This window comes from Anabrus simplex, chromosome 14 (genome assembly GCF_040414725.1).
Source record: "Anabrus simplex isolate iqAnaSimp1 chromosome 14, ASM4041472v1, whole genome shotgun sequence".
Taxonomy (NCBI): domain Eukaryota; kingdom Metazoa; phylum Arthropoda; class Insecta; order Orthoptera; family Tettigoniidae; genus Anabrus; species Anabrus simplex.
This window is the reverse complement of record NC_090278.1, coordinates 37,145,551-37,166,717: the sequence shown is the minus strand read 5'-3', so window position 1 is coordinate 37,166,717 and position 21,167 is coordinate 37,145,551. Positions and strand designations below refer to the sequence as shown.

General features: G+C 38.3%; 1 protein-coding gene across 1 annotated transcript in view; it reads left to right on the top strand.

The window, feature by feature from the left end:
• Positions 1-21,167, top strand: part of Rim (Rab3 interacting molecule) — a 738,199-nt gene that overhangs the window by 386,740 nt on the left and 330,292 nt on the right. The window contains exons 12-15 of the mRNA XM_068230365.1: positions 1,992-2,121; positions 2,467-2,603; positions 17,955-18,102; positions 20,264-20,339. Coding sequence (XP_068086466.1) covers positions 1,992-2,121; positions 2,467-2,603; positions 17,955-18,102; positions 20,264-20,339 — 491 coding nt within the window. The remainder of the gene's footprint in view (positions 1-1,991; positions 2,122-2,466; positions 2,604-17,954; positions 18,103-20,263; positions 20,340-21,167) is intronic.

Below are 21,167 nucleotides of genomic sequence, written 5' to 3'. Positions count from 1 at the left end.
CCAACACAGGGCGGCACACAGCCGGTATCGACAGGCAGACAGCCAAGGCCAACTAATCTATCTAGTGCGGCCTTGGCACAGCACGTTCGGTTCAGGCACATTCCAGCTGAAGCGGAGCATGTCATGTTGCCTCTCAAAGTTCTCTCTAGGACGCAGTTACAGTCCTGTGTCCTGTGTCCCGTGTCTCGGCACTCTGTACCGAAACACTCCGCCTCAAGTTCCTAATGTTGCGGAACAAGTGAATGTTCCGGTCTGCCCAACCCTACATGATAACACAAATTACTGTACATATTTCATGGTACATAACCTCTGATTGTGATTCACTCCTCTCGTTTGAGATTAAACAGTGCTCTCGACAGTGTTCAAACATGACCGGTTGAACATCGGTTTTAGACAGTGTCTCCGTGATAAATAACGCCTCTGCAATGCAGCAGCCATACTTAGGCATTGTTTAACCGTAGACATCGTCTAAATACTGTTTCTGCAATCGGCCCAAAGAGTTTCACCTTGTTTTCTTCAAAAAGCATAAGCCCATGTCTACTTTGTTTATCACTGCCTAGAGCAGTTTTTTGCTTGACATCCTAAACTACTGCTGCAAGTTCCCTAACCAATGTACTGGAGCTCCTGAACTTTAATGGTGTTCAGAACTTCTCCACTTGCCCACCAGTTCATTGTGAATCTTATCAGTCTAGCTCAGAAACCCGCATCTGAAAAGTGACTAACTTCTTTGTTAAGTTTCCGTGAGTGTCCAGACTTCTACACCATAGAAAAGGACAGAAAAGGTGTAACACCTAACTTTCGTACTCACAGGGACAAAATAAGTTCATGGCTACAGAGGACTGTCTTCATATAGCTGTTTTAGCTTGTTCGATTCAGCATCTGCTTTTGATGAAGTAATTCCAAGTTTCTTGTATTGTAGACCCCAATATTTGATGTTAGTTGTATGTTCCAGAGGTTCTCCTTAGATACGTGTTAGAAACTGAATCTGAATGTCAACTATGCATTTCAACTAGGCTTTCTTGAAAGTTTGCCTCAAGGAAGACATGGGACTATCCAGGCATGGAACATCTGTGTGAACCAATATCTGATTTTTCAGAGGCACTTTTATAAAATTTAAAACAATGGCATTATGGATTTAGAAGGATAGGCTTCTGGCAAATGACATATAATCCCAGTTAAAATTTACATTTATTGATAGATCAACCAATCAAAATAATATTTCTTTGCAAAATTACAATGAAGCAACTATTTCTTCTTCTTCTTCTTCTTCTTCTTCTTCTTCTTCTTCTTCTTCTTCTTCTTCTTCTTGAGAAATTTTACATCAATTTCAAATTTTATGATTGAATGACACCAAGTTTCCACTGGAAATTCACCACAAATAACATGAAACTGAAAAACCAAATTATTAAGGCATTAACGTATGAATCAAGATGCTTTCTGAACAAAATTATGAAAAACGCACTCATAAATTTCTCATACATTAGAGTACTCCCAATTGTGTCTAAATTTACAGGATAACCAACTTAAATCTTTCTACACTGGTTTCAGTACTTCTGCTTACCTTCATGTCAGTTAACAAATAAAGTATCCTTTCCTACAAGTTTTTACACTTGTAGTATCTCGTTCTATCTTCTAAGTTCTATAATTTTACAGAATTATCTCCTAACTGATTTTATTTACAATGATTTTTACAGTTATCTTCTCCTATCATCTTTGAGTAGGCTTACATTCCTTTATTGTGTACAATTCTCAATTTTAGCTTGTATATTCGCCATTGCAATTAGTGAGTTAATTAATTTGAGATCATCTCATTCCTTTATATAACTCTCACACTATTAGGTAACAAAAACAAAAACAATAACATAGACAAACAACAATAAGGAGCATACATTCTTTCCTTAATGGATACAGTTACTGCCTTTCAATGGGGTATATTAGTGTAGGCCTTACTTATTCTAACATTTATAAAAGAAAATTGCACCTTCTTACAGCCCTCCCCCTGAGGTAGAAATGTCAGAACATCGGCGATCACGAAGAGACATGTCTCCACAGGGACGCAAGAGAGCAGCGGTCATGATGAGCAGAGGAGAGAAGATGGCGAGTTATCAGCCACAGAGAAAGGTGAGACCACATCTTGAAATTTGAAGATCAAAATAATTGTTCTGTTGTTACTTATTAACTGTTATCAATCTAGGTTCTAAGGTTTTAATTTGTGGACTAGAATAGACTGGATAACTTATTGAATGGTGTCTACTGATGATTGGAGGTATTTCTGCTAATAATGGCTATGCTCTTACTTGGACCAGAATGTGCTAACTTTCCAACAGATTGAGAAGTTAGTAACAGTTTTGGACTTATATACTTTACCCTCTTTTTAAAGTGCAGTTTGTTTACTTCAAGGACATGAATGATTGAACTCTTTCTTTTTACAGATTAAATATAATAATTTATTTGTTTCATTTGCAGAATGGTGGTCAGGGTATGATGAGTCAACGTTCGCACTCAGCTGCCCCAACGGATTCACCTAGCATGCACTCGCGGAGTAGATCCAAGAGTCCACGTAGGATAAGTGACCACCGTAGCCTTTCTCCCCCAGAAGACAGGTTAGTCTATGTGACATCTGATGGCAGTTATGTCTCTTCAAAGTAAACCTGAAAAATAAATATGTACTATATATATATATAAAACTAAAAATATATATGTATATATATGGGGTAGAAACATGAATACAGTTAATCCTCGTTAGTGCGTTCCTCATTAACATGTTTTCCCGCTTAGCACATCGTATATATGAAGTCCCGAGTTTTATCATATTAAATCTGTATAAAAATACCTCACTTACCGCATCACAAATTTTTGCTATCACATTTTTCCTAGCCCTGAAAATGTTACTGTATTTGTCATCCCTTGTGTAAGAAACGTGATTTCCAACTTGGAAAAGAGCCGTCACCACAGTTGCGTGATTACGGGAACGGCCTTCCTGAACTTCACAGGATAAGTTGCACTTGCAGGGATCAAGCCGTTAGCCTCAGTAACATTCATTTTTGCTTGCCGGTTAGCGACTAGATTGCTGAACAGCAGAGTGAGCCTGTTTTGGTAGTATTTCACATTCCATTCAAAGGTAGAAATTTATTTTATGTTGAGAGTGATACAGTGAAGTGTAGTGAATATTTGTTGCATGATATGGTAATCTATATGCTGGCCCCGTGGTGTAGGGATAGCATGCCTGCCTCTTACCCAGAGGCCCCGGGTTCAATTCCCGACCAGGTCAGGGATTTTTACCTGGACCTGAGGGCTGGTTCGAGGTCCACTCAGCCTACGTGATTAGAATTGAGGAGCTATCTGACGGTGAGATAGTGGCCCTGGTCTATAAAGCCAAGAATAAGAGGATTCATCGTGCTGACCACATGACACCTCGTAATCTGCAGGCCTTCGGGCTGAGCAGCGATCGCTTGGTAGGCCAAGGCCCTTCAAGGGCTGTGGTGCCATGGGGTTTGGGTTTTTTGGTAGCCTATATCCGGATTAGAAACATAATAGTATAAAATTGACTAGCCTGGTGCATATTTGTCTTGTGTTAGCCTAGTAATGGATTCAGAAAATGATGTGAAATTCCTTAATAATGAAGACAAAATTAAAATCTGTCAGAAAGTTGGTCAAAGTTTTGTTTGATTCAAAATAGTGGCCAAAGTCATTCCTGGCAGTTGCACGTGGTTGAGTGTAACCTCCAACTCATTGTCTAAGAGTGTGACCAGAAAATAATGTTTAATAACCCACTGCTCCAAAATAAAACCCTTCTACTAACATTTGTTTTAGAAAGAATGTGATCTGCAAATAATACTTTGATATTTTTGTTGGCCCCTGTGCACATGTTTTCATATTTGTTGTCTGGTGTCTTTTACACTTTTCAGTGTACTTGTTATTTTATAATCCACACCGGAAAAGATTTTCATACTTGTTCTCTCATGTTTTACACATCTTTCAGTACTTTCCTGGTATCTTTAGAAATGGTAGTTTTGACTGTAGATGCGGATACACGACGTAAAATGCCCTCATGTTGGAAACAATCATATCTAGTTTATCCAATCCCTGTTGAATAATTTTTATTCGTATATTCATTAGTACGTTTTCTCGCTTAACACGTTCTTTTTTCCTTGTCCCTGGAAGAAACGTCTTATAAGGTTTCACTTTTGGTTTGTAATTCTTAAAGAATTTTAGTTTGTGGGTCCACCTTTCGATACTTAACAGACTAACACTCACAATTTAAGAGTTAAACCTCATCATAAAAAATGTATTTGGTACATGATTCAGCCTTTTCTGCTTTTGGTCATCCTCAGTCAATTACAAAACATTTAAATGACATCTTAAATGCTATGAATGAAATAATAAAATGATGAACAACATGTGTACATGAAAAGTTAATTTAAAAAAATAAAAATGTCATCAACAGTGAGAATATAATCGCATTGTCTAATCCGTACTTGGTAGCCAAATTGATATCTCTGCTCTTCCAGATCGGGGACATAGTCGTCATAGCAATTCATAAAAGCAAAATCAGTCCTTTAATTTCAGGACTGCAATCTCCACTTTGACTGATATTGGCTCCCAAGAAGCTGGTCCTGTGCTGTAATTGTTTTATTCGTTTTTGATACTGAATGAATATTTATTATTTCATCGAAAAGAATGTTGTTTTTATTTTAGAAATGTTGTTCTGATTAAAAATGGGGTTGTTTCTTTGTTCAATGTGTATGTAAACGTTCTCCAATAATTTTAGTAAAATACCTTTATTAGCTAAATGAATGATGTCCAAATCCTGTTCTATGGGTGAAAATGAGTGATTGGATTTGTCATAAAGTTTATTGTTTGCAATGAAACATGTATCGGATGGCATAGCAGGATAAGCATAATGACAGGTCAGCGTTGATAGAGGGAGTAATAGGACAAACATAATAATGGTGTGCGCCCTCCGAAGAAGCATGGTGCAGGTCTTTCGAGTTGACGCCCTAAAGGTGACCTGCCCGTCTGTGAGGATGGGGTCTTATCTTTGATGAATTCTAATGCTGAAGACGTCACACGCACACAGCCCCCGAGTCATCGGAAGTAACCAATGAAGACTAAAATCCCCAATCCGACCAGGAATTGAACCCAGGACACCCTGGACCAAAGGCCAGCACGTAACCATTTATCTGCGGAGCCGGACGAGGACAATCTCCAAATCGTCATTTCCTCATCATCATCATTTTCATTTCCCCTTGTCCAGCTCCTGCCAGGTCGGAGTGTTGATGGCAATTCTCCACCGTTGCCTCTCCTTCCACCTTTCCTCTTCAGTAATTGTATTCCAGTCCAGTCTTCTTTCTCTTATACTGTTCTTACCAGGCGAGTTGGCTGTGCAGTTAGGGGCATGCAGCTGTGAGCTTACATCCGGGAGATATTGAGTTTGAGTCCCACTATTGGCAGCCCTGAAGATGATTTTCCGTGTTTTCCCATTTTCACATCTGCCACGGCTGCTTCCTTCATATTCCTAGGCCTTTCCTATCCCATCATCGCCATAAGACCTATCTGTGTCGGTGCGACGTAAAGCCAATTCTAAAAAACAAAATCATACACTGCTCTTGACGGAGTCCATCCATCTTGCTCTAGGTCTCCCTCTTGCCCTCCTTTCTTCTATCTTAGCTTCCAACACTTGTTTTTTATATCCTTCCCTCCTCCACTCTCATAACATTTCCAAACCATTTAATTTATTCTTCCCCATCCTGTCACTGAATTTTTCTACCCATTTCTCTTTTCTGATCTCGGTATTTCTTACTCTGTCTCTCCATGTCTTCCCTACCATACTCCTCAGGAACTTCATCTCACTGGCCTAAATTTTACTCTCATTTCCTGTCAAAGTCAAAGTCTCTGAAGAATACATTAATGTAGGGAAATAGTACATCTTGTACATTATCTCTGTACATTTCATAGGAACTTCTCTGCTCCACAGCAAGTTCCTTACATTCTGGTAGAACATATTACCCACTTGTCCCCTCTTGCTGATCTCCTTATCCAACCTTGCATCTTGCATTATTTCGCTTCCCAAATATTTGAAGTACTCAACAACCTCAAGGTTTTGTCTTCTGATACCAACGATCCCTTCTATTTCTCCTCTTGTCATCACCACTGTTTTCTCTTCTCCACACTGATTGTCATATCATATTTCTCAGTATTGTCATTTAAACCCTCTAGTTGGATTTGCACTTTTGTATTGTTGGCTCCCCAGATCACTGTCATCTGTAAAAAACAATATTTTCATATCCCCTCCATATCTTTGCCTTAGTTTTCTTTAGAATTGCATTCATAACCATTATCAGCATAATTGGAGATAATATACTTCCCTGTCCTAGTCCAGTTTGATTTCTAAACTAATCTATTCTCTCCACTGGAATCTGCACACAATGGAACAATTCTTATACATTGCTTTCATTAGTTCCCTTAATTGCCTTCGACATCCTTTTCTTTCCAGGGTTTTCCACACCTTTTCTCTATTAACACTATCGTATGCCTTCTCTATCAAGGAATACTGTCACCAGGTCTTTTCCATATTCCTACTGTTTTTCCATAGACCTGCCCTTTCAAAATCCATACTGCTCTTCTTCTAAATTTCTTTCCACCCTTCACCTCATCCTCCTTTCTATTTTTCTCTCCAATATTTTGGCTACTTGGTGACAACAGTGTAATTCCTCAATAATTTTCACATACCTTCCTGTCACCTTTCTTAAATACTGATATTATTACACCTTGACACCAATCCTCAGGTTTTTCCTCCACATACACCTTAGCAGCTTATATAACCAATGTAGACCAATAGGTCCTGCTGCCTTTATCATTTCCACACATATTTCATCCATCCCTGCTGCATTTCCTGTTTCATTTGTTTATCCCCTACATCGTATTGACCTCCTTTTCTTCACACGCTGCCGACCTCCATACGTGGTACAGACCCCTGCAAGCCTAAATTCATTTTGTTCTAGCTTTTAAATTTTTAAAGTTATCAAGATGGAAATGGTATGTCTTTGAAGGTGAATATCTCTGCCTTCTTTGTATGTATGAATCAGCCCAAATCAGTGTTTCTTTTTTCTTTTCTAAAGTGTTTGAAATAGTCTGACCACTTTCCGGTTGAGAGCATGTAGGTTTAAATTTCTGCTGCATTCCAGCGGATATATATTTCAATACAGGATGTTTCCTTACGTAGATTGATAGCATAGCTATAGACCCATATCTCTACTAAGTGTTACATACAAGCTTTTAGAAAGACTAATCCTCAATAGAATATCTCCTGCAATTGAACACCTTATTCCTCTTGAGCGAGCTGGTTTCCGGCATAGTCGAGACTGCAGTGATCAGGTTCTCGCTTTGACTTCCTTCGTTGAAGCTGAATTCGAGGGGAAAATGAAAAATCTATCTGTGTTCCTTGATCTCACAGCAGCTTATGACGCCATTTGGAAAGAATGCATTCTCCTGAAACTCATCAGGACTATACCATATCTTAAAATTTTCACCCTGATAAAAAACATGCTCAGTAACAGATTTTTCCAAATTCATACAGAACATGTCCATAGCAGATTCCATAAACTTAATAATGGCTTAACGCAGGGATCAGTCTTGTCTCCCATTCTCTTCAACTTATACATCCATGATCTCCCAGAAACCATATCTTGCAAGTTCATCTATGCAGATGATATCAACCTCACCATACAAACAACACACTTCAATGAGGCAGAAGACATTATATCCCAAGACCTTGACAAGATGGGTGATTATTTCAAAAAATGGCGCCTGAGCCCTAGTCAACTAAAGACAGAGGTAGCTGCGTTCCACCTTAATAACAGGCTAGCAAACTATCAACCTATGATCAGGTTCGGAAACCAGACACTGCAGTGTAATACCAACCCAAAATATCTTGGCGTAACTTTAGACAGGTCCTTAACCTATCGACACCATCTTGAGAAACTGGCTACTAAGCTTAAAAGCCGTAACAACTTGCCGGGTAGACTAGCTGGTACCTCATGGGGCGCAGATGCATGCACACTACGAACAACTGCTCTAGCAATAATATATTCACCAGCTGAATATTGCTCCTCTATATGGCTCAATAGCTCCCACACTAGTCTGGTTGATGTCCAACTGCACCACACAATGATAATTATATCTGGTACATTGCGCTCTACTCCTATTCAATGTTTACCATTACTGAGCAACATTCAGCCTCCTCATATCAGACAGCAAAGCGCCCTTGTTAGACTGTGGACCAGGATAGCGAAGAATAGTTACCTCCCAATACATCAGGACACTGATGAAAATGCCGTAATGAGACTCAAGTCATGGAAACCTGCCTGGAAGACGGCAAAGGAATTAGTTAATTCACATTTCAAGCCTGATGAAATATGGAAACGTGAATGGTCTCAATCACACCCTCGTGGCATTGTCAACATCAGGGGTTCCAACTACAAAGTTGCCTGGGTTCAACCTTCCACACTCAACAGAATACGCTGCAGAGTAGGAAGAAGCGCTTCTGCCCTGCATCATTGGGGTTGGGAAGACTCTCCAGCTTGTGACTGTGGTGCTGAAGTGCAAACCATCCTGCACATTCTGAAGGACTGCCCTCTGCGAGCTTTTGCTGGTTCCATCGAAGACATTCACCGAGTGACCCCTGAGGCACTCTCTTGGCTGGAAGAGCTGGACATTCGTCTCTAAGAGACTGAAAGATCCCCACATTAACCTTTCTTGATGATGATGATGATGCTTGTTGTTTTAAGGGGCCTAACATCGAAGGTCATTGGCCCCCTTAACCTTTCTTAATGTGGAGTTTGTTTGTATATATATCGTATGTATATAAATTCAAATTGTGTGTGTGTGCGTGTGTGCGTGTGTGTGTGTGTGTGTGTGTGCGCGTGCGTGCGTGTGTGTGTTAAGAACGTGTATATAGTCGATTGTCAACTGTAGCATCATATGCTAAATAATAATAATAATAAGAAGAAGAAGAAGAAGTTGCCATATCTTCACTGATATGTTGACATCATATGGAGAGAATTCCTATAATTTTTCAACACGTTGAAACCTCTTGTGAATCGTATTTTCTTAACTCGCTGTCACTTCGGAATACAATATTACGTAGTGCAGAAGGATGGCACTGTGCAGTTTGAATGAAAAAGAAGTAAGTAAATTTAATAAGTCAGCTGATAACATCACTACACCAGACTGAACTGAGCAAAGCGAAATTGGACGCATAACATAAGAAATGGGAAAGCAGGTTTCCCGCAGCCAAGTAATGGATCACAAACCATGCCAAAGTATCTGCCCTCTTTCTCATGAACTAATCGTCCCATTAACCTGGCTTTTGTGCTAAATGAATCTTTGAACTATTTTTCCTGGTTCTTCTGCTCAAAGTTTGTGAAGCAACAATTACCCTAGTTTTCATTGCATTGTAAATCAACCCAAGCAAATACAAAACGTCACTTTCTTTCTATACAAAATGTGGAAAGTCTCTTCTCCATTACTACACTATGAGGTAAATATAATGTTAATGCATGTAAACTATAGACATGATATAGGCTTTTGGGCTTATGCTGTGTCAAGAAAATAAAGTGAAATTCTTTACATTTCACAGAGAACTTTGCTCTGCATCTTCAGAAGTAAATCTTGACTGTTCACGAGGAAGAAGTCTCCAAGAATGAGGTTTGAATTTAGACATTAATAATAGAAGATGGCTCACCGTACATGGTACAGTGATAGCATTTGAAGTGGAACTACATTCTTTTGAGTCCCTACTTAAACATTAGAAAATAATTTGAGCTAAACTGTGCTCACATCTGAATCACCTCCATCTGCTGGGTAAAGCAGCACTCAAAAGTTCTCGGTTGCTGAGCCATTTCCATCTCCTTCATTCACTGCTCTCTTCAAATAAATGGGCTCTTTCCTCAATCCCAATTCTTCTCAGCCCCCAGTGAGCTCAATTCTTCTTCTCAGCTTCATCAAACTGACCTCATAGAAACGTTCTTGGTGGGATTCCACTGATAGTAGTAGGACTTTAGAGAGGTAAGATAGTCTTCCTTTTACCGTACTCAATAACTGCACTTGCTTAAGTGCGGCTGTGACCTTGCATTCGGGAGATAGTGTGTTCAAACCCCACCTCTGGCAGCTCTGAAGATGGTTTTCAGTGGTTTCCCGTTTTTACACCATGCTTTACCTTAATTAATGCCATGGCTGCTTCTTTCCCACTCCTAGCTCTTTCCTGTCCCATCATTGCAATGAAACCTATCTGTGTCGATGCAACGTTGCACACTGGTAGACAAGTCTTCCTTTTTATTTTATTTTCCAACATGACTACCATATATATGAGTAGCCTAGTTGCAAACATGGCCAAGTCCATTTTTTTTTTAAATCGGGGTTATTGCCGATTCATACTGCCCCCATTTTTCCCGAGCTAAGCCCAGCCATCGAGCGATGAGTCCCAAGGTGGACCGTTCGATCGTTGGCTATCACTTTCTAGAGGCATTTAAGGGTTGTAAGGATTGATGACCAAGCAGGATAAAAAGAAATATTAAAACAACACTCTGACATTTATTCACATAAGCAATTAAACAACAAAATATTCTTGCTAATATTTCCTTTTTACATAACAGAGCTTTCATAATATCGGGTTTCTTCCTCGATCTAGAGTGACTTGTGTTCATATCTCCAGCTCTACTGTGCTGTAAATGAAACCAAAGAAGTAATTAGGCCACTTGCCTTTTTAAACCAAACATTTGACTGAAAGAACTAAATAAACATGTGTTCAAAGTTTCACCAATTTAAAGTTGCCTCAACACGTGGTCTTTACGATGTACACAACTGAATTAGTCATTTACAATATTTAATAATGGTTAATGACACTAACATGAACCTCAGTAGCAAAGAAAAACTGTTTCCAAAATTCTCGAATCAATTAATTATTATCTCGATTATTATTATTACTATTATCATTCAATTAACCTGTTTCATTGTAACACGATCGTGTTCTTATCAATTCTCCACCGCATCATTTATCTAATGTTCATCATTAATATTTCAGAGTAATGATTTTTGATTAATTATTAATGACTTATTTTTACAATGTTTCAAAGCAATCATGCGGCTGACAAATTTCTACCTTGATCTTTGCATTTCATTTCTATTCAGATTAATCTTAAAGTATTTCAGATTTTTTTGAAAATTTACATTACCAACGTGTGAGCTAGTTAAATAAATCTTGTTACAAATCGAGTGCCTTTACAAAGTAACGAGATGATCTTTCCTTTTAAATCTCGCAAAAAAAATTAAATTCCTTCCTAGTCTTCCTCGACTTAATTTAATTAAACTTTCCCTTAAGGGCATGAAATTATTTCTTAAGGCAACACACAACGATGAATGCGATCCGCGTCACGGCGAGTGCGCGACCAGATCAAAATTAAATTAAATAAACATGGCACAAGAAAAATATACACATTTACACACACACATTCACACTAGGGAAACACGTTTTATGTACACTATTTACAACGAATCCTGACTTGGCAATTTTAGTTATGATTTTTATCAATGGGCGGGACGCGTAATGTCTCGCAAAAATAATTCGTGCACAGAAATTCTCTTACATTAATGGTGGCTAGTGATCGAAGTCATGAGTATCACTTGATAGAAATATATTTCATATATCAGCGCAAGTTTATCTAATTCATGAGATTATAATGGAAGATTCTAGCAAAATCCATAAGCACTACCATCATGTGGGCTACAGGTTGAATTTACCGCAAGCGTGAGCCTTACTCGCATTATTTTTACTTCCTACCTGTGAAATACACTCACAAACACGTGCTCCACTAATTATAATCTATCTTGTGCTCCAAATACACAAGAATAAATCAATATCATCACTAATTCATCATTTACTCAATTATGCAACAAATATCCCTCAGGATAGGCCATATTCCAGACCCTTCATGAACAGAGCACATTCTATCTCACGTTTAGGAATTCTACAGTAGTTTTATGGCTCACGAGCGTTTACTTCTGTTTTACCCGATCTTTAATCAAAATTATTATTATTTAAGTGATTATTACATCTACTGATTCTCCTGGAATGTCGTAAAATTAGATGACTTCATCATAAAAAACAACAAGTGATTTTAAAAGACACTAGGTTCGACCCTATTCACTCAAAATGTACACGCAAATTTTCCGTCCGGTAACTTTCAATATTACAAATAAAGTAGATTTATCGTGTGGTCAGTGATTATTAAACTTAAGCTCCTTAAGCATGGGAAGTCAGTCAAAGACAACCTACATGTCTACTCTAATAGATTTCAAAATTTCATTCACACGTACCTAGTCTACCATGACACCTTAAGAAGTAGGAAAATGAAACATTTCTAACTACAGCAAACTGATAGATCTACGACTTAAGAAGAAAGATCTCTAGTTGTACAAAAGATAGGACAGATAAATTAAATTAAAAAGGTACTCAAGTTTTTGTAGAGTTCGATTCCCGTCGACAGTCAGTTATTTCAGCATACTCCGGCCAGTCTTCTTCCAATTACCAGAGACGCCTTACATTTTTACAGCTCCATGGAGGCTCTGTGATGGATGTCCCTCGATGAAATGATGTTGGTAGTTGCGGAATTCTTCATCTTGAGATCTTCAATTCCAAGACGTCTTCGTTGATTGCTGGTCACAAGCTGTAACTGAGATGACAAAATTAAGTATTTTGCACAAGCACACGCAGAATACAAACAGCTCGTCTACACTGTCACACTTAACTTGGCTCCTAGACGTTTTTATTCCACAGAATTCACTAATTATCAGACTAAATTCTGGTAGAACGGGCGTCGACTTGACTTGAAATTTCTCCTTCCACGTGGTCCGGTGATGTGATGTCTCTCACAGCAAACAAGCATTAAGAAGAGCGTAAAGCGAAGAGCATTAAGCATTAAGAGAGCGATTCACTTGAAGCAAGGCCTTATATAATTAGCCCAGGAAGGCGTGTTCTTCAGCGAGTACGGTAATTGGCTGATGATCACCTTTAATTTGCGCAGACTATTCCAGAAACAGGCTGAGTCGCGCGTGCGAAGGTAGTCACGTGGTTAGCTATAACCTTGACACAGTCCTGCTGGTGACGTATCGCACCCCTCTGAACGACAAAAAAAACTCGTTCACGGCTCGCCACAAGTTCCCAAGTGATGTGTTGCAGCTTCAAGCAGACAATAAAATCTTTGCTTTCCACTTGTTAAAATATTCGTAAAGTCGCCAATTTTCACGGGGACAATACAGTAAAGAATATGGGGAATCTAATTACGAGATTAGTTAGTATCAAAATCGGCCATAACCGTGTTAAATTAGTATTATAAAATCAACCTAAGTTACATAAACGTCCAACTCCTTAAGGCATTGGTAACAAAATCGACCAATTCCACGTCGACCAATCATAAGTTTCAATTTAATCACGTGACTGGCACAGATGTTTGTGGGAACTGGGAATAAACAGTGGTTGTTGATATTGTGTGATATGAACGATTGCTGTACTAGAAACTTTTAGCTGTTGTTAATAGTTTTATTGTACCGTAAAAGGAATTAGGTAATTATACATCTAAAGTTTACTTTGTGATATGGAGAAATATATAGAAGAGACTCCTCCTGATAAAAGCAGGAAGAAAGTCGCCAGACCAGAAGAGTGGAAACGTGCAAAGAGAAGAAAGTGAGGTTAGTAGTTTCATTTCTTTGAAAATTAATAATGCTCCACCTAACTATTATTATGGTAATAGTTTAGTAGAAACATGAGTTTGTGTTACTGTTTAATTTAATTGTTTTTGTGTAGGTATGGACCAAAGAAATTGCCAGTATTTCCAAGCTGTGGTCATAGAGGAAAGAAGAACTGCAGTCTCCTGAGAATGATGGACATAAAGCAATTCCACAGAGCATTTTATGCTGTAGTGACAAAGCAGAGTCAAGATGCGTTCATAACGAAGTATTGTTCGTCAAATTCTCCAGCTAGACACCGACCAGATAGTGGGGAACGTGGTGATAAAGGCTACACTTTTGAATATTCCATTGAAAACATGGCAGGAAATAGAATTCAAGTTTGCAGGAAAACCTTTTTAGGAGTACTTGGCATTACAAAACACAGGGTTGAAGGGGTTTTCAAACGTTTTAAGAAAGGAGGATGCCTTATACCTATTGAAACCCGCGGAGGTTACAGAAAGACTGCCGTTTACAATAGCAAAATTCTGTCAGTGAAAAGTTTCATTAAACAGTTTAAAGGAAGTGAATTGCATTACTGCAGGTCAAGAAGTGCCCGTATTTATTTGGACTCTAATCTGAGCATAGCTAGAATGTGGAAAATGTACCAAGAAACAGTCTCCGATGATTTAAAAGTTAAACAATCGCTGTTCCGAAAAAATTTTGTTACCAATTTTAACGTCAGTTTTAAAGCACCATCTACAGATGTTTGTTCTACTTGCCTACAACTAACCGAAAAAATAAATCATGAAAAAGATGAGGCAGTATTGAAAAAACTACAGACTGATTTGACGTTACACACAATGCAGGCTAAAGGATTTTTCAAGCTTCTAAAACAGGAAACCCCTGGCGTGTACATCATATCATTCGACATGCAGAAGAATTTACCCATACCAAAGTTGCCTGATCAAATTGCATACTATTCCCGACAGTTATACTGTTACAATTTGACTGTTGTTTCTGGACATTCTACTGGAAAATGGGCGTTAAGTAAAGAGAATGTTGCGATATACTCGTGGGCGGAGCACGAAATGAGAAAGTCATCTAATGAAGTGGCTTCCGCAGTGTTTAATGAAGTACAGAGTAAAGCAGATTCGGGTACTTTCAATAATGACGTACACACTGTCCGTCTTGTCGCGGATGGCTGCCCGGGACAAAATAAAAACACTACAATTTTGACAATGTGCCTTTCATGGTTATCCCGTACCTTGCCAAACATTCGGAAGATGGAAATTGTTTTTCCTGTCACTGGCCATTCTTACATGCCGAGCGAGAGTTTTTGGAACTATTGAAAGAGATTTAAAGAAAGTGGAGACAATTGTTCAACTAGAAGACTACCACGATGTTTTTAGGAAACATGGAATGGTAAAGCTCCTGAAAACCCACTGGAATAATCTTGATTGGAAAGCTGAAGCTAAAACATGTGTGAAAGATCCTGGAGCACTTCACTTTAAAATTTCACAAATTAAAAGACTTGTGCTTACAAGGAAGTCAAACTCGATTACTGTTAGTGGGGAACTCAACTATAATTTTGAGATTGCGCAGTCTTTGTCGGTTACGAAAAAAGGTAAACGACCGAAAGATATAAATCCTACAGAACTAGTTCCTGGCATCAGAGTAAAGCCATTGAAGATACAAGATGTGAGAAATTTGCTTCAGAAACACTATGGAGAGGAGTGGAACAAACATGAGAAACTGAAATGGTTTCAAAAGATTATTGACGAAAATGACACCAAGCCAGAGGTACCTGCAGAGGCTGATTGTTGTGAATGTCTCATTCAGAATACTGCGGATGATTTTGAAGTTGTTGAAGTGATTGTGTAGTTTCAAAAAACTGAAAACTATCATAGAATGTATGAAAGATCAACTTTCTTATATTTGTCTCATTTATAAAATAATCGCATTTTCTTAATTAACATTGACAATTTTACATATTACATGTTTGTTGAATGCACCTGTCATAAATTTTAGAATTACTGACCATTTTACTATGTTAAATCAGTGCATTAGGCGTGGAGTTCAGTTACAAAGGTGGCCAGCTCCATTGTTTACTTACAAACATGGCCAACTCCATATTTAAACAGTAATTTTCTACTTAACTATGGAATATCATATGAAAATATTTATGTAAATATGATTCTGATGTTGCTGAGAATCCGCATGAAAAAAATTAACTCAGAAGGTAAGTAGGAAATGTATTAAACAGTTTTTTGCCTCTCCTGAAAAATTTTAAGAAATGGAGGTGGCCATGTTTGTAACTGGACTAACACAATTAATCCCCGCCATCAAATCTCTGTGCCCTAATTATTGGAGAGGAAATTTTGAAAAACCGCTCTTTAAGTGTGATTGTGGACATTTGTTTGGGAAACTGTAAATATTACAGCACAATGGATTATAAAATTATGAAGTAACTCATGTTGTCATAATCTTCATTAGTAGAGTCCAGTGGCATTTCAAGATTTACTGGCATCAGGTCTGCATTACCAATTCATCAGAGTAAATACAAATTTTTCTGGCATAAACTGCTAACAAACCAGTGGAAATTCACTTTATTTTCTTCATAATTGGCTGGGAGACATTGTACAATGTTAGTTTTCTTACAAAAACTGAAGTTATTTCCTTAAAAGGCACATGAGACATCCAGAGATAGTCTGTAACCTTTAACTGACACATTTCATTCATGGCTTCACATCCAAACTGTCTTCCTTTTGTCACATATTTGCTTCTTGAATTCGATTTCTGAGAACTTCACTTTTTGTCCACCGCGAATGCTCGGTGGTTACTATTTCTCTGTTCACGACAATCTTTGTTTTACTGTTGGAAATATTTCTTAGCAAGGCAAAGTAGGGGTACCCATAGTACGGAAAACGTAAAATTAAGCAATTTTCTCAATTGTGCCAAAAGTTGAAGGGCTAAAGGGCCCAAAAAGATTTTAAATTGTGAGTCTTGGGTAGCTCTATCCAACTAAAAAGACAAATTTTGAAAATCACTTCTGGGCTATATACATTTCTGGAAAAACAGTCTAACAGTGCTTGTTTCTTTACTCGTTTTCTTTTTTATTCAAATCCTAGCCAAATTAGCTTATTTGCATAATTCTTTCTGTAATTTGTTCCCTGGTTCAATTATCCTCAGGTGGTTTTTTTTATTTTTTTGAAAAATATCTACACCAAATGTAGTTACAAGGGCTTAAGTGAAACAATGCAATGACTCACATTAGCGCTCGTAGTGGTAGAAAAAGGTAAACTGGTAATCTAATTGACCGGATAACGATTATTAAGAAAAGGATTGTAAATTTTAGGTCTGATAATATTAAATAGAGTCAGTTTTTCATCTTCTTCTTCTGCTCCCAAAACTTCTTCATCCTGTCGGACCTGGCTGTCCTTCGGTTGTCAGTAATGGTGTACTTACTTCATTCAAATTTTATGAGTTTGAATTGTAAGTGTTTAATCCTTATTCTTCTCTTCTCTGCCTTCAATTTGAAGCATTGACAAATTTAATTTTCCTAAATCATTCATGATCTCTGTGAACCAAGTGTTCTTTGTTTTATTTTCACAGAAGTAACTAAATAACTGCTTCACTAGTCGGGTTTCTGGCAGTCTGAATACATGACGAAAAAAGGAAAATCTCCTTCTCTGCATTGTATCTATTATTGATTCACTCTTACAATATACCACTTCATTAAGTAACAATCTCCATTGGCCATCAACTGGGTGTTTCTTATTTCATACTTTATTATATTTACGTAAAATTCATACCTCATATCACTAGGATGTTTTCAATAATGAGTTGCTTGCCTGAAGGGCTAGGACTGTGGATTTTTTCTCCAATCACGTACCATACTGCAATGCTGTACCCTTGGATACATGATGTAAAATGCCCTCATGTCAGAAAAAATTGCATCTAATGTTTCCATATTCTTGTTGGATAGTTTTTATTCATATATTCAGTAGTACAGTTTCTCGCTTAACACACTCTTTTTTGTTGTTCTTTGCAAAAACGTCTTAAAGAGGTTTTACTGTGTTTTGTGCTTTTTAAAATTTCTTTGTTTTTATTCTTTGTCTTTTATTTTATGTCAATAAGGTACTGCGATGGGCTTTTATGCCACTCTACTTTTATATGCAATAAATAAAATAAATAAATAAATGAATAAAATGTTCGTTGATTTACCCTAGGATGCACGGGAGTATGCCACCACACACGTACGTGCCACGCTTCTCGTCTCGCTCAGCCACTGCCACACCCACTGGTTCGCCCAAGAAGCGTCAACTGCCGCAGATTCCTCATGCACTGCAGAAAGCACTCAAGGACCGAGTCGCACAGGTACGTTACTTTGGGGATCAGCACAATAGCCAAATTAGCTGGACAGGCTGCTTTGATCAGGCATAAAGAAAAGAGAGAGGGTGTTTGTGAATGGACTCTAAAATTTTAGGAGATGAAGCAGGTAGGTCAGTAGCTGGGTACAGCACACTGTTGTCTAAGTTTTGTGCAGTGTATCGCTTAATTAAAATACATACTTCTTCTTATGACGCCGTCTCCCTCCGAAGGTTGGCGATCCAATTGATTATGATTACACGCGAAACGGCAGCACGGAAGTTTTCTATCGACGTATGTCCATACCACCGCCGCAAGTCTTTCAGCCAGGAATTTCTCCGTCTTCCCACAGATCTTTTCCCATCAATCTTCCCTTGAATGATCAGTCGGAGAAGTTCGTATCATTCACCTCTTATGATGTGCCCGAGGTAGCTGAGCTTATGCTCCTTGATGGTTATGAGCTCTTTCTTCTTGTTCAAGATGTTGAGGACTTCTTCATTTGTCTTCTTTTCTACCCAAAATATTCGGAGTATTCTTCTGTATAAGTACATTTCAAAAGATTCAATACGCTTCTCCAATAAAGGGCTAAGCATCCACCCTTCGAAACCATACAGAAGGACAGGAAAGACATAACAATGTAGCATTCGAACTCTAAGCTGGTGGTTGAGTTCTCGGCTGGTGAATAAGGTCCTCATGGTATTGAACATATTTTTTGCTTGTCCAATCCTGGATAGGATTTCGCATTTTGAATCACAGTGCTGGTTCACTAGAATTCCAAGATATTTGATAGAAGATACTTGTTGGACGGTGTTGTTGTTGATGTAAAGGGAGGCCTGTTTTGGTGTTTTTGAGAATACAATCAGCTTGGTCTTGTTAATATTCAAGGATAAACCGTAGGTTTCACTGGTTCTCACGATTTTGTTTATAATGATTTGAAGATCACTAGGGTTGCTGGCTAACACAATAGTGTCATCAGCAAATCGGATGTTATTAATGACAAAGCCATTGATCTTGATACCTAGATTAACATCTTCCATAGCCTCTCTGAACACAGCTTCAGAGTAGATGTTGAAAAGGAGTGGGGACAGGACACATCCCTGGCGGACACCTCTTCGTATAGCTATGTCCTCAATAGTAGTTCCTTCTATTTTGACCTCTGCCATTTGATTCCAGTCCATTATGTATAATATTCAAAATAACAAATACTCAGGCAAGAAAGCTATTAGGGGTGAAATATATATGTCCTCCAGGCGGACATCACTCCACCTAAACAGGCTCATCCATCCAAAGCCGTTGGCTCTCTTAGAAATTTGGGTTATTTACTGCCACCCAACACTCATTGTATCACTGGCAGTATGATCTACTCAATTACCATAGTGGGAAAAACCTGGCCAGACCTACCCCATCCACCGAGTGCAGTCTGTGTGGACACATATTTCACGCTAGAATTGGCTTGATACAGATGTTGATTCCCATAGGGAATCTGAAATATTTGTCCCAAATGAGTAACTTTATAATACCAATATAAATGGTACGTTATTGGACATTATAAATTTTCCAGCTAACTCATTCCTGGTTGCCAGCGTTTTGCCCTCGTGTGCTAGGTTGGGCTCATCAGTTGGTGCAAAATGTCCAATAATGGACCGTTTATATTGGTATTATAGAATTGGCTCGTTCAGTCTGGGCCTGCCTCTTATAATTTCTTCCCTCCTGAGAATTCTCCAAGATAGTGGCCAGTAGACTTCCATTCCTGATTCTGTACCCTATTCAGATGTTCCTTCTTTTGCTCATGTACTCTCTCAAGCATTGTGTCTCTCCTATTCTTCTCAGTACTTCTTGGTTGCTAACTCTGTCCATATCTAAGCATTCCCCTGTAACAGCATAACTCGAATGCTTCAACATTCTCTTGTCAGAAAGACCCATGTTATGGGCTTTGCAAGTACTCTAGTGGCCACCTCACCATTTGGCTCGAGTGTTGGTAGTTAAGCCAATTTGGAAGCTGAACAAAATCAGTATTGAATCTGACAGATTAAAATTATTCATGAATCTAATAATTAAACACATCTCAAATAACAATAACAATGTTATGGTTGCTCTTTTATATAGTTATTTTTGTCCTAAAATGTTATTATGTATAAAATGCGAAACATAACCAAGATTATTGTTATAGGACCTGGAGGAGCGAGCACGCATGATGAAGCAGCGGATGAAGCAGATGCAGGGACAGCGGGGAGCGGGTATGAACGGTGAGTGGACTAACTCCCTGCAATGTTTGCATTATCACAACCAACAGATTTTTTTTTTTTTTTTACTGTAAAACCACAGTTGAGCATTTTGCTCTTGGTACAATGACAGAAAATAAATAAAATTACTTCCTACACTCATATATTTATACCAGCATTACCCATATCACCACCTACATTGAAGTCAGAATTAGAAATTGAATTTGAATGCTATTGGTAACAATTACAATAAAACCTCGTTAATTCAAAATACAGTAGTTGGGATGCAAAAATCGGACTTCAAATGACGTGATTTCGAATTAACCACCAACTCGTAATTCAGAAATGCCAACCCTTGCCGTGTCACAAAGTATTCTAAGAACCATTAATGCATGCAATTACCTTGATTCACAGTTTAAACCTTTCACATGCCATGGAAAAAACTATTTCAGAAATGTATCCAACAAGGTGCATTTACATTATTCAAATAATGCACTTGGATAAATCACTGGCAATCACGCAACAAAAGAAAAAAAAAACATGATTCCAAAGATGAGGACAAATTATGCTGGCTACCTTGTGCTAATGCTTTGTTTTTTGGATTACTGTAGTTTCCATTTTTTTGATGCCTTGTACTTGCATGGGAAGTGCCTGACACCTTTAAAACTTTGTCACTTATCAAACTTTCCTACGACAAGAAGAGGAAGTCTCTAGCTTCCGTGTGCATTGCAACACAGTACAATGACCCCCATCCTTGTACAATTTCTGCGCCGGCACTTCTCTTCTTTAAAATCAGAAATCCGTTTGGGCATGGCATTAAAAAACAATGCAATTTCATCGGTATTGACAACA